Genomic DNA, 13,374 nt, shown 5'->3' with positions numbered 1-13,374 from the left:
GAGAGTTATAGCAGCTATTTTGACTGAAGAAATGGTAAAAGTTGAAAACGCCTTTCTTGCAAGCAAGCTAAAAAGTGACATTGTGCACAAATGTGTCCACAGCCAGAACCGTAGTATCTGTAATGTATGTACTGCATGGTGTTTTACACACTGGAACATACCTAATGTACAGTACCTGTGTGAGACACTCTCTTTACTGTATCCTGTACGGTGGATGCGTTTTATCCTGGTTTTTATCTACTGTAACCTTGTTGTCTCTATTATAGCCAGGGTTACAGCACATATCAGATTTTTTTTGTCTGCAATTTAAAATGTTAGATTAAAGAAAAACATTATTTAAAAAAATAAGCAAGTACACCTTTGGTTGCAATAAAAATGTGCAGGATGACACTCAAATCCCCACTAGTAAATCTGAAAGGGGAAAGCACCTATTTAATCTCTTGACTCATTCTTCTTAAATACACATACATTTAGATTATGTAACCAGTGAGAAATGGGAAATGAAACAGTGTCTTGGGAAATAAATGATGAAAGCATGACTCCTGAATCATTATTTTGCTTTGATGTATTCACCATCATAGGAGTACATTCAGTGTGCCTCGTATTAACTTAATTTCAAGAAACTGTAAACCTCTCTGAAGAAGTGACATGACGTCACAAAACGCATTGGGTTTTGTTTTAGTGATTGTTTAGCCCCCACCATGTCCATTTACTGATTCATCGGGAACAAATAATATTTTATCTTAAGCTGTGCAGTGTGCTTTAAAGTCTTTTTTTTTTTTTTTTTTTTGTATGTTGAACCTGATAAATGTTAAATCACAGTGAATGGTAAACGGTAAATTGCAAATACTGTTGTGTTTTTGTATCTCTTACTCAGATGCATTGTGAAGATTACTGGTGACATGACGGTGTCCTTTCCAAGCGGGATAATTAAAGTTTTCACAAGTAATCCCTCGCCAGCTGTACTTTGCTTCAGGTTAAAAAACACCAGCAAATTGGAGCAGATCCTACCGAATGCACAACTTTTATACAGGTACTTTGCAGTTCATGCAGGCTACAAGCGTCTCATAATAACCTGATAAGCGGCCACAAAGTTTGCATGGCACTTTCCTATCAGTGTTTCCTTGATTAGTGCTGGAAGTACCTACATTGCAATGGAGATCTTTCCAGCACTGCAGAGGTTACATGGCTAAAATATTGTTTTAATAATATTGGAACCTGTGTACCAAGAGAGCTTGAACAATGAAACGTGTGGGTGGTATATATATATATAGTATATGTAGCTTAAGTACTGAAACTGTATAACATTGTTTTTAGTGATCCATCACAGTGTGACAACAACTGTAAAGATTTCTGGATGAATATGCAAGCTGTCACTACCTACCTCAAGAAGATTTCTGAACAGAATCCATCCGCCTCTTATTATAATGTAGACATTTTAAAATATCAGGTAAGTGTAAAGCGGTAGTTCTCAACTTTTGTATGAAGACACCTCTAGCTAATATTTAAAAATATCTGACATCCTGTTCATTTTAGCTCATGCTCTTTTATGCCATTACTATTTGAATTAAGGTTTTCACATTTTTTTTGTTTCTTTTGACTTAACAATCACATCTTGCACTCCTTCTTTGCCTATGTTTTTGAACCTAAGGAATCCTTGTTGTTCTAATTCTTTTCTAACTCAGTAATATTCTTGTGACACACTTGACCAGAAGTTGTGACGCTGTAGGATGTCCTGATACCATGGTTGAGAATCCCTGGCGTATACAAATACACGCTGTGCATGCCATGGAGATGTTCAATAGTTCTAATACTTGCTGTTCTCATCCCCTGGATAAAGCAGCGGCATGCTTGTTTTAAAAGACTCCGGCACATCTCTAAGAACTATAAATTTGTTTAAAAAAAATTAAACACTCAGCGTCTCAACCATGTTTAACCCTTTACGTGCCAGAGGTTGTGGTCACATGATCACTCCTCGGAGCTGTGACCGATAATGCGAATGGAAGAGGAGGGAGTCCTTCCATTTTCCGGACCCTGTACTATAATTAGGTAGTCTACTCCCACTATCCTCCGGTTACAGGTTTCACCTGATTACCTTGCCTACTTACGCAGCCTACCACTTAGTGTCCCATGAGGATTACAGCTATATCACTATAGCCCTATACATCCAGTACTGCTGTCCTCAGGGATTTATACTAATGTTGTGAAGTTTTTTCACCAGCCCTCACATATATCACATGATTTGTCCTCATACAGATCCTGTACTATTCCCTCCCCAATCAAGGTGTTGGTCTCTATACAGTAGACCAAGGAATTAATTGACAGGACAAGTTTGAGGCAAATATCAGGTGACTAACAATGGAGGTGAGGTCCACTGAAGCGTAACGCCTCACAGCATTTTTTAAACAATTTATTTTGCCCTAATTATTTTATATATTTTGGATGATTAAAATAATTTTAATATTTTCACTAAGCACTACACAATTTTATTTGCGGCACTCAATATCATTACCCTTACCATACTTTATTTAGTGCTCTGTGTACATCCCTGAGTCCCACTCTGATAAACATACATTGATCTGAGAGTGCAAGTTATTGGGTTTCTCTATTCCCTCTACCTTTTAGGGGGGAACGTCTCTCTTATATATGCGCTATACCCTAGTGCCCCCAGATCATACCTAATACAAGGTGAGCGGGTAGTTTATTTCTCAAATTTCCGTCCCCTCCAGATTGTGTTCTGGAGCTCCGTAAGCGATCTTACCCTTGAAAAACGAGCTTAAATGACATGACCTAGTCACTACGTCACGTGGCCTGTGGAGTGCCAGACCTCATGACGTGGTTTCCACATAATGGGGCACTGAAGATGTTAATGTTTTCATTAGTTAAGGTATATCGTATAATTTCCCCAAACTGAAGACTGCATAACCACAAAACCCATACAGCATACACACTTTCTTTTGTTAAGTATTCAGGTGGTCTTTCCTGATGTAGCATTTTGAAAGTACACAGGAGTCATAAAGTGATTCATGATAGTACCCCTTTTGAAAAGACCCTGAACAAATAGTAATGACAGAAAGTGGGATACAGCAAGCAGAGGAATGAAAATGAATAATACATCCAGAAAACTACAAGGTCTTACAGGTTCATCAGCAACAGTCCAACTGTGGTGGGGTTAAAGTTAATAAGGTTTGTTCTGATTGTAGAACAGAAAATGCAGGATTTAGGTGATACTTGTAGAAAGCAGGGAGAAACAGAACCACGTTTTCTTTATCTGCTGTCAGTTCCTGTGTTCCTGTGTGTCTGTGTATCGAAGTAATGCCAAGTACAGCTAATTTCCACAGCAAGCAAATTATGCATTGAATAAAGAATGGTCCGTTGCTTGAGATTTGCCATAATGAGCATTTCATGTTACAGATTTTGCCCGTAGCAGCAGAAATCTGCCAAGAAGATATTTGTAAGAAAAGTATAATTTGATAACCAAATGCCTTTTCGTGTATATCCAAGTGAGATTTAGCTCTCCTGAATAGATGCAATATTTCTAGGAGAAATATATAAACGGCTATTGTGTGAAATAACAGACTAAAGAAAAGACAATTATCTGTGTAACATCGATTTGACAAAGTATTTCCTATATGTAACCAACGTTTTTCTCCTCTGAGCCTTTAGAACAGCTAAACGTGGTCAATATTCAAGAACATGTTACATCAACATTTGCAACTTGTTTTTCAAGTAGAAAAGAATGCAATACTTGATTCTTCTTATGTGCATTTTAACCTGTAACTGTGCCTAAATGACAAGTCCAATGAGCATGTCATTTTTATGTTCGTTTTACAACTTTGCTGCTAACAGTATCCTTGCATGTCCTTCCACAAGTTTACCTTGTTGGGCAAGCATACTTCCCAGGCTGCATAATACCCACTGACTTCCATATACTGTACAAGGCAACAAATTGTATACCTGTGTTTTTCTGCACTAGTTAATATTTTATCCTTTTACAAAACGTGAAAACTACAGTATTCACTTGCCATATGGAAAAATGACATACAGTTGTTTTAATGATTGTACTGAAGTTTAACTTTGGCCTTTTCACCCCGAAATTACACAAAATTAGTGGTGGTTAGTAGAGATGAGCATGGAAACCAATAAAGTTTTCTGGACTTCTGCACACTTAAAATACAAATTGAACGTTTGAAAAGGTGACTTTCTATTCAGTATTGCTTTAAGCTGTAGCATATTAATTGTTAGAAGGGACCTCTAGTCATGACGTGCATCTTAATTGTATTTTATTTGTGTAGATAATGTCGATACAGAGAGTAAGGAATCTGAATATATGCTTGCAATATGTAGTGTGTAACAAACTTTCTAATATAGTAAGATGTAATTTGTCATATGAACCAATAGAGTAGTGGTCACAATAAGGTGTTTCATCTCTAATGTATTTCACCGGGTTTCATAAACACGTTTCTGGTTCATTACGACAGTCTGCTGTACACATCAGTAAACAAGCCTATCAACCGTTTTGTTGGGTATAAAATATTTATGTGGGTTTTCAATTGTTTCTTTGTAGGTCTCATCGAATGGGATTCAATCTACTCCTTTAAATCTTGCCACCTACTGGAAATGTACTTCTAACACTACTGATGTTAGGTTAGATTACAAGTATAATCCAGAGTCTATGGCTGCGCCAAGTGCATTGTCTAACGTACAGGTTGTAGTTCCAATTGATGGAGCAGTAACAAATATGCAATCACTTCCCTCTGCAGTATGGTGAGTATATTCTTTAGAGTTATTTTATTTTAACATTACATAATTCAAATAACCTCTTGTTAGTAATTTCAGCGATACAAACAATCCTATGTCGCTATTTTCAATGTTTAAGATTGCAGGCTTTATTACCATTGGTTATATCAGTGGATAGATTTGTTGTTGTGTGCCGTTATGAAATAGACCAACATTTAGTGTTCTTCGTAGATGGAATTATAGTGTACATTGCTTTTGAAACACAGGGCAGGAGTGGTCAACTCCAGTCCTCAAGGGCCACGAACAGAGCAGGTTTATTTTTTACCAATCTTTTTTCTTTATTGGAGACCTATGGCGTATACATAATAGATCGTTACATTGACAGTAGAGTCATAGGCACATGACTGCGAACTTCATAAGTCAGATCCAATAAACCTTTTTTCCACTTTTCCAAGTTAGATCAGTGGGAGAAATAGAGGAGGGGAATGGGAGGAGGAGACAATCAGAGGAGGAGGGGGGTGGGGCAGGGGGGGGAGCGGAGGGGAAGGGGGGGACTCCATCGTCCTCAACCCACGTCCGCCCGACTGGGGCTCAGTTTAGTGCAAGGATCTGTAGGATGGGGGTCCTCCAGATCCGGGCCACGGTTCCCAAATGAACAGAGCAGGTTTTAAGGGTATCCCTGCTTCGGCAGGTTGGCCACCCCTGTCATAGGGCTTTTATCTGTGAAGAACTCGTGCTTTTCCATTAAAAGATATCACAACCTAAAAAAAAGGAGCCAATTATGTTAAGAATTATTTTTTTTGTGTGTTAAATTGGCCTGCCCTTTTCAAAAACATTAAACTAAATGGCTATCCTAGGAAGTTAACATTTGGTAAGAGGTAGTTTGTAGAGGTTAAAATAATAAATAGTGTAATGCTATAGTACAATGTGTGCATTGCGCTTATAGCAATCTTTTGGCACAAGCTACATTTTAAATAATTCAACGCCATTTTATAAAATCAAATGTGAGTGCAATGAGACCTTCCTATGTACTTACTGTATTGTTTACTTTAGCCCCTACATTTTCACTTTATAATCTATGATTGTTGTATTTTACAAGCTCAGACATTGGCCTTCTCACCAACTCCCAATAGTACTGGTGTCCATTACCCACCACATTGAGGGTCTGTGTTCAGTGTTCCGAAGCCCAGTCTGTCACAAGTGCCCAATTAGTAATGCACTTTATGCTTGAACTGGTTGCATATAAAGTTATTAAATATTGGGCTGAATAGGGTTTTTTTGGCTCTTCCAACAATCACATGGAGATTGTTCTAGAATCTACATCAATCTCCACCAGATTTCTGTCCCCTTATGACCTGTTTTTTCTTAAACAATAGCCTTACTTGTGTAATGTTAAATGATTTACTAAATGTGTGCTTGTGAACGCTGCCGGTTTTTCACGTGTTTTTTCTGTTCCAGGAATGCAGAGCAAATGAGGGCTTTATGGAAAATATCTGGAATATCAGAAAAGTCTGAAAATGGAGGCAAGTACAAAAAGCTCAAATATTTGACACCATAATCTACATAGTTTTACAGATATTGTACACTAAGGTTGCAGCAAAACACCACAGTATATCTGAGAAAATGACTTGCTCAAGATCTCAAGGAGCTGACCCTGTGGCCTGAACCAGATTTCAATTTTGCAATATCTTACATGTGTATGTGTGTGTGTGTGTGTATATATATATATATATATATATATATATATATATATATATATATATATATATATATATATATATATATATATATATATTGCTTTCCTGTGGAGGGTTTTTGTCACTTTTTTTACTCACCATAACTTAACTCAGTATTATGTTTTATATATATATATATATATTTAAAGAAATCAGTTATGTACTATGAGAAAATACTTGTAGCATTTTAAAAAAAATGAAATTTTTAATATATTATAATGTAACACGCATTTTTGTTTCTATAGCAACCATTTACAAAGTCACATCCCCTTCCTCTCCTGAAACGGGCTCTGGCACACCCATTTTTGAGCCCTGCCCTCTATAGCAGTGCACCAATTGTATCTAGGTGTTTAATTACTTATCATTGTGTGGATTGTATTGATGCACATATTAAAAAGGGAAATAAGCTTAGACTGCTGCTTTTAAAGGAGCAATCCACCCTAACTAACATCGTACATCCACTTTTTTTTATTTATTTTTACAGCATTAGAAACTGGGGGTGAAGTTTCAGAGATGAACTGCAATATTTTAAGCTTTGGGGACCCCCGGTTCCTGAGATACTGATGAAGTTACTGGTATATTTAAAGGTGATTTTAAATGGCCATCCAATAGGAAGCCACAACTGATGTTGCATTTAAATCCAGTAACTTCACTGGTAATTTGGAGCCGGGGGGGGGGGGGTTGCGGGCCTGACAATAGTAGTGTTTAGCTTAGGGAGACTGCTCCTATGATTTAAGATAATATTGTAAGATGTGGAATGTGTCCATTTGTGACATAATTGTAAACTCGAAGGACAGGTTTATGGTAGTTCAATGTAAAAGGGGGGAGAAAACCTGCTTTTCTAAGACACTTCACTGGAACACTTTCTAACTGTGTGTAAATGAAAGGAGCAGTATCTTCTTAGAATAAAGGGAACTAATGGCAGACATGTTTTAAAAATAAATACAAGTTTACACCGGAAGTCATTATGTAAAAATGTTACTTAGAAAGATCTTTCATTTTTATAAGGAAGCCAATGTTGTAAAAACAAAATAACATTTTTTTTTGTCGGTTATTTGGAACGACTCCGTTTTGTGTACATCCAATCTGGACTTTTTTTTTCTCCCTATGACATTGTGCCAATGTATGTTTTTCTCGTGTTTCATTTTAATATTTACCCCTTTGGTTTTACCTACATCAAAAATGTGTACTTAAGCCCTAGCCATAACTTTACTTGTATCTTGAATAATAACTGTTCTAGAACCTGCTATTTATGGGACTTGGCAGTAAAACAGTTGGTGGCCTGAACTTGTCATCCCAGGTTTTTCAGTCTTTCTAGATAGCAGAAGAAAGATGAATCAGTGCATTTCTTATGTGCTTGTACATACACAGCCCATTAACCCAAACCTAAACGCATCTTCTGTAAACATGGAGGCACCACGTGCCTACCAAGTGCAGAAATCCATTTCCTGGGAACATTTTAAGCTATAATATTTTAAACATATTGATATTACTATTTTGTAGGAGCTGGATCCCTCAGGGCAAAATTTGATCTCACAGAGGGACCTATCAAACCAAGTACACTAACAGTGCAGTTTGTTAGCGATGGGAGCACCCTCTCTGGAGTGGACGTTGAACTAATGGGCACAGGCTACCGACTTTCCTTGGTAAAGAAGAAGTTTATCACAGGTAAGAGGTCCTTTTCTTTACTTAGAATCCGGTACACAGCTACACAATTTGTAACAACTTGATATCTTTAATGCACTGCTAGCTCATCTTTTACACTACAAAACGAACAATATGTTTTGTTACATCGACATATACATGTATCTGAAACCTGATTCCTCGGGCTGCAGAGCATTCATTAAAAAGATAATATATCTTATACAATAAAGTGTATGACACAAAAGTATTTACCGTTATTTTTTGTTAACCGATTTTTTATTTTTTTATTTAAAATCTAATATAACACTTCCAAACCACTTAAACTTCAATAGTTTATGCCAGAGGACAGCTATACCCAAATTCCCAATTATTTGAAAGCAGGATAATGAATGTAGCCTCAGTGAGACGTCTCCTGTTCATGTCATTTGTGATAGTTTCAGAGAGGCTGCTGTGTATTGAGATTCATTATTAGTACAGTGGGTTTCAGAAGCAGAACTCGCATCGGTGCGCAGTAGCACTCTGTAGCCCCTGATTCTTTAGACACTCATATTACATCTCAAAAACCAACATTCACCTCACCCAGCAAATGATTTGTATTGTAGAAGTATCCTAACCCTAACTTTTCCTCTTTTTTTTTCCAGGAAGGTACATGGCAGACTGTTGATGATATTTGTTTTCAATCATTGGACATAAGCAAAACAGGCTTCCTGTTAACTTATCAAAAATCTTCCACGTGCTATTTTAATTAATTCTAGGTATATATTTTTAATCTTTGATTTATTTAGAAGGTATTTCTATATTGCCGCCAAACTACAAAACATAAAAAATGCACTTTTAAGGAGTCATTTTGTCAGAATATCTATTATACGATGTTGTAGCACTGACATTTTCTGCAAATCGTGGTTAAAATCCAGATTTTGTCTTCAGGCAATTATGTGTAAGACTTGCATATACACACAATCCTTTGTTGCATCCAAAAGTTTAAAATATTCAGTTTGTAGCAAATCCAAAATGTGCAAGAGCAATCAAATATACATATATAGTAAGGTATATATGTGGTGTACATATAAATAGTCAGTATAAAAAAAGAACATAATTTAACTTCTCCATGCTTTTGATATGTCCTAGTTTAAATGCAATGCAGAGGCAAGGTTTCCAGCCACTATAAATATATTTACATCCTTTGTAATTTTAAAATGCTACAAACCAATGATTACGATTCTCAATGTTTGTCCCTCCATTGCCTCAAAGGTCAAGGGTTTGTACACAAAACAATGTATGATCAATTATAATGTCTTACCAAAATACCTAAACTGGCTTATTGTATGAACAGCTCATTGTTATACGTAAGTGCAATGTATTAAAACAGAGTTGTTGTTTTTTCATGTTGAATAAGACAACAGAAAATGGAATTCTGTAAAGTTAAATCTCATTGGATACATGCTGTAAGGCTAGTGTATTTTATATGGATTAACATCTGTGCCTTTTTTAAGCCTATTCCTGTAGTCTGATTTTGTGCCTAGAATTTGTGGCCAAAGTCTGGCTGATTAATGAAATGAGGGTTAGCTCCTTCATTTGGGGAGAGTCTACAACACATTACTTTACACCAGCAACTAACCCCACCATTGCTGATTATTACACATTATTTCAACCATGACTGTTCCCAAGGATCTCACAGGTAATAGCAGGAGGATTTTTAAGGTGCTGTAACAGCATCCATTATAAATGGAAACCTTGGTTTCAGAATACATTGGAGATGACACTAACCGTGGCAAAACAGCCACAGGAAAGATGTACAGTATGTAGTTTGAAGCTACATTGTAATCTCCTGGGAAGAGAGGGTGGACATGTTTGATACAGATGAGATTTATGTATTGTGAATGCATTTTTACCAATTCAATGAATAATCTCAATGCCTGGTATTGTAACTGGTGCAGATGTCCTGGCTGTGTTTCCTGTGCCATGGCAACATAAAGCATCAGTCCCACTGTCAAGGTTGAATTTTTTTTAATGTAATTGCCCTCTACTTTTATAATCCAATCATATAAGTCGTGAAATTGTCCAATACAGCAGGTAAAAACCTCCACATCTCTCTCTCAGGTTCACAGAGCCAGTACTAGTGTCTTGGACATGATACAGTGTTTAACCTGCACATATCACCATTTTTGAGAAGCCGAAGGGCCCGGCAAATGCTGCTTTTTAGCATTCTCCTATAAAGGGGGAATAGCGCCTCTATTGTAAATATTTAAAATAATTCCTATAGTTTCTGCCCAAACTGGAGCATCATTGCATTGCGGAAGTATTTTTTAATTTACTTGTGGTCCTTGAGAAACAAGCATCATGCATGTTTCCGTTTTTCCTTGATGTTTGTAGGCAAATAGTTTAGCCTCGTTATTACACTTGCAGAAGACTTTGCTAAGTGGGACTGGTTCTTTAATGATGACCGCAGCCAGTTGTACTTTTGGTCTGGAAAACATGCAGGTGAAATGCACCGTTGCAATACAGAATTGTGTTTAACGGACATATGCGATATCTGTAAACCAAAATTGTTTATGCTATTGCTGTACACCTAAAAGCAATAGTTTACATAGAAGAAAAACAAAATTAAACCACTACGACTTTGACTGTATATTCTCCAACTGCAAATGCACAACTTTGATTACACTATAACGCATTTAATACATTAATTACTGATCATTTCCACTACGAAGCAATAGCTATCCTTTTTCATATTTACTCAAGTCAAAAACAAATCTGATTTTAGGTTTGGACAAAGCAATAAGACAACTAATTTTTTTAATGGCAAGTTTATATAATCGTTTGTTATACAGTATCAAAAGCTAATGAAACACAGTTTCAGGTATCTTTATTGTAATCTGCTTTGCAATCAATCTAGTTGTTATTTGAAGTAAATTCTTCCGTTTTTTTTTTTTTACTTATGTGGATTTACCATTTTTAAATCTAATGTTACATAAACTTCTGTGTAGTGGTATATGTACGTTTCAGCACTTTTTAATCTCACTTTGGTATTAAGTATTCGGAAATGCATTAGTAATGAGAGCAGGTTAAAATATTGAAGCCATACAGATTTATATGGGAATTTTCACTAGTAAATGAATAAACTTACTCTACAGGTCGATACAGGTATCTGACAAGTGACGTATTGAGCGAGCTGGTCCTTGCTTCTGTATACAGTGATACCCTTTGTAGCTGCCTCTTGTTTCGACAATGAATTTGTAAACACTGAAAGCTAAAGTACCTGAGTTTTTATGGAATGTTCTTACTTCTGGTTGTAAATTAAAACAAAACAAGTTTATCTTAAAAAAAAAAAATTATGTAAATATTTTTGATTTTTTTTTTCATAATGTAAATTTTACGAAATATGCTGCATCTGTAATAAACATGTAATATATATAATTTACAAAGCAAAAGACTGCTCTTTGTGCTTCCGTTTGTCTTTCCTTGGTTACAGCCATCTTGTACTGGTTTTACAATTAAGGGCATGTTGTATAAAGCGCTACTTGATCATTTTTCTGCACATGATCTGAGATTAAACAATGTCTTTGACTTCAGAGTCCAATACGTTTTAAAGCTGCAATTCTGCTGTTCGTTTTTGTGCCTTTGATTTATTGTATTCAAATTCAATCATATAGCATGTTTATTAATACTGTAGCTTTGCTGTAGTGCTACATTCCAATGCCGTCACCATAACGGATTGAGCAGAAGTTGCCAGTGATTTATGGTTACCAAAAAAAATAGGAAATGTTTCAGAATTATATCTGGAACAGTGGGGACTCTTTACATGATGATTGGTAAGATCATTTACAAAAAACCTAATTCGGTTTATTTTACCAAAAGTAATTGAATGGATGACAACCCCATCATTCATCTTCCCGTGGCTTGTCATAATACTTGGTGTACAAAGAAGAAAACAGATTAATCTTTAGAACTGGTTTTTTTTTTTTTTTTTTTTAACCTTTGTCAAGAGACAATATAATGTAAATCAATTTTTTTTTATTAAACTCTAGCCCAGGTGTGGTTTTTCTTAACACACCAGATTTAGTAAGTGGTGCTAAAGCCTTAGTCATAATAGTATTCTTTGGTCACATGCCATGCTCATAGAGCTGCAGCTATGGCCATGCTTTAGTGCAGGCCTGCACAACTTGTAAAGCGAGAAGGGCCGAATTGCTCCAAGGAAAACAGATTTGGGCTGCACGGGTAAAATAATAATCATCATAATCATCATCTCTCCCCCAGCACCTCTCATCATCATCTTCCTCATATCTCCTCCAGCACCCCTCATCAATCTCTCCCAGCACCCCTCATCATCATCATATATCTGCCCCAGCACCCCTCATCATCCTCATGTCTCCCCCAGGTACCCTCATCATCCTCATATCTCCCCCAGCTACCCTCATCCTCATATCTCCCCCTTCACCCCTCATCATCAACCTTTGCGAGACTCTCCCACTATCTCACACCCCCCATCTCTCCCCCTCACCCATACACAATACTCCCCCTCCACATAACACACAATACCCCCCTGCAGACCACACACATCCCAACCCCCTGCACATCACCCTCCTGCACCTCACATCACCCCCCTGCACCTCACATCACCCCCCTGTACCTCACATCACCCCCCTGCACCTCACCTCACATCACCCCCCCTGCACCTCACCTCACATCACCCCCCTGCACCTCACCTCACATCACCCCCCCCTTCACCTCACATCGCCGGGGGGGGGGGGAAACAGGCTCGCGGGGGGGGGAAAGCAGGTTCGAGGGGGGGAAAGCAGGCTCGGGAGGGGGGAGGAGGACGGAGAAAGCCGCCGCGGGCCGCACAATGAGTGCAGGCGGGCTGCATGCGGCCCGCGGGCCGCATGTTGTGCAGGCCTGCTTTAGTGGCAAACGGCATTCACATTCATACTAATTTGTTGGTTATGTAACCCTCCTTGCCCGGCTCTTAAGGCATTTATATCAGTTGACTGTACATGGCTTTGCTCGGTCTCATACCTTGTCAGAGTGCTGGATCTGATCAGGCTGGGGGTAGATATACTGATGGAATAATAATGGGTGCCAGGAAATTTTAGAATACAAACAGGAGTTTTACTAACAGCTGTTGATAATGTGCTTTATGTCTGAGACCCAGGTCAGTATTCACATTTACTGATATATGTACAGTGTTTGTACTATTTGCTTCTTCCCCATGTACCCTCATCCTTAATATGCTGGGATGTACTTAGGTTTGTTT

General features: G+C 37.6%; 1 protein-coding gene across 4 annotated transcripts in view; it reads left to right on the top strand.

Moving 5' to 3' along the window:
• FCHO2 (FCH and mu domain containing endocytic adaptor 2) overlaps window positions 1-11,687 on the top strand; it is a 100,858-nt gene extending 89,171 nt beyond the window's left edge. For 2 of the 4 annotated variants that reach the window (XM_075591860.1, XM_075591867.1), the window contains exons 22-27: window positions 878-1,033; window positions 1,318-1,450; window positions 4,568-4,767; window positions 6,199-6,263; window positions 7,980-8,144; window positions 8,762-11,687. In XM_075591860.1, coding sequence (XP_075447975.1) covers window positions 878-1,033; window positions 1,318-1,450; window positions 4,568-4,767; window positions 6,199-6,263; window positions 7,980-8,144; window positions 8,762-8,784 — 742 coding nt within the window. In that variant the 3' untranslated portion in view covers window positions 8,785-11,687. Of the gene's footprint in view, window positions 1-877; window positions 1,034-1,317; window positions 1,451-4,567; window positions 4,768-6,198; window positions 6,264-7,979; window positions 8,145-8,761 lie in introns of those variants that run through there. The other 2 variants (XM_075591875.1, XM_075591883.1) reach the window with 2 other exon arrangements.
• The last annotated feature ends 1,687 nt before the right edge of the window (window positions 11,688-13,374 follow it).

Source organism: Ascaphus truei, chromosome 1 (assembly GCF_040206685.1).
Source record: "Ascaphus truei isolate aAscTru1 chromosome 1, aAscTru1.hap1, whole genome shotgun sequence".
Lineage (NCBI taxonomy): Eukaryota > Metazoa > Chordata > Amphibia > Anura > Ascaphidae > Ascaphus > Ascaphus truei.
This window is presented reverse-complemented; position numbering and strand designations above follow the sequence as displayed.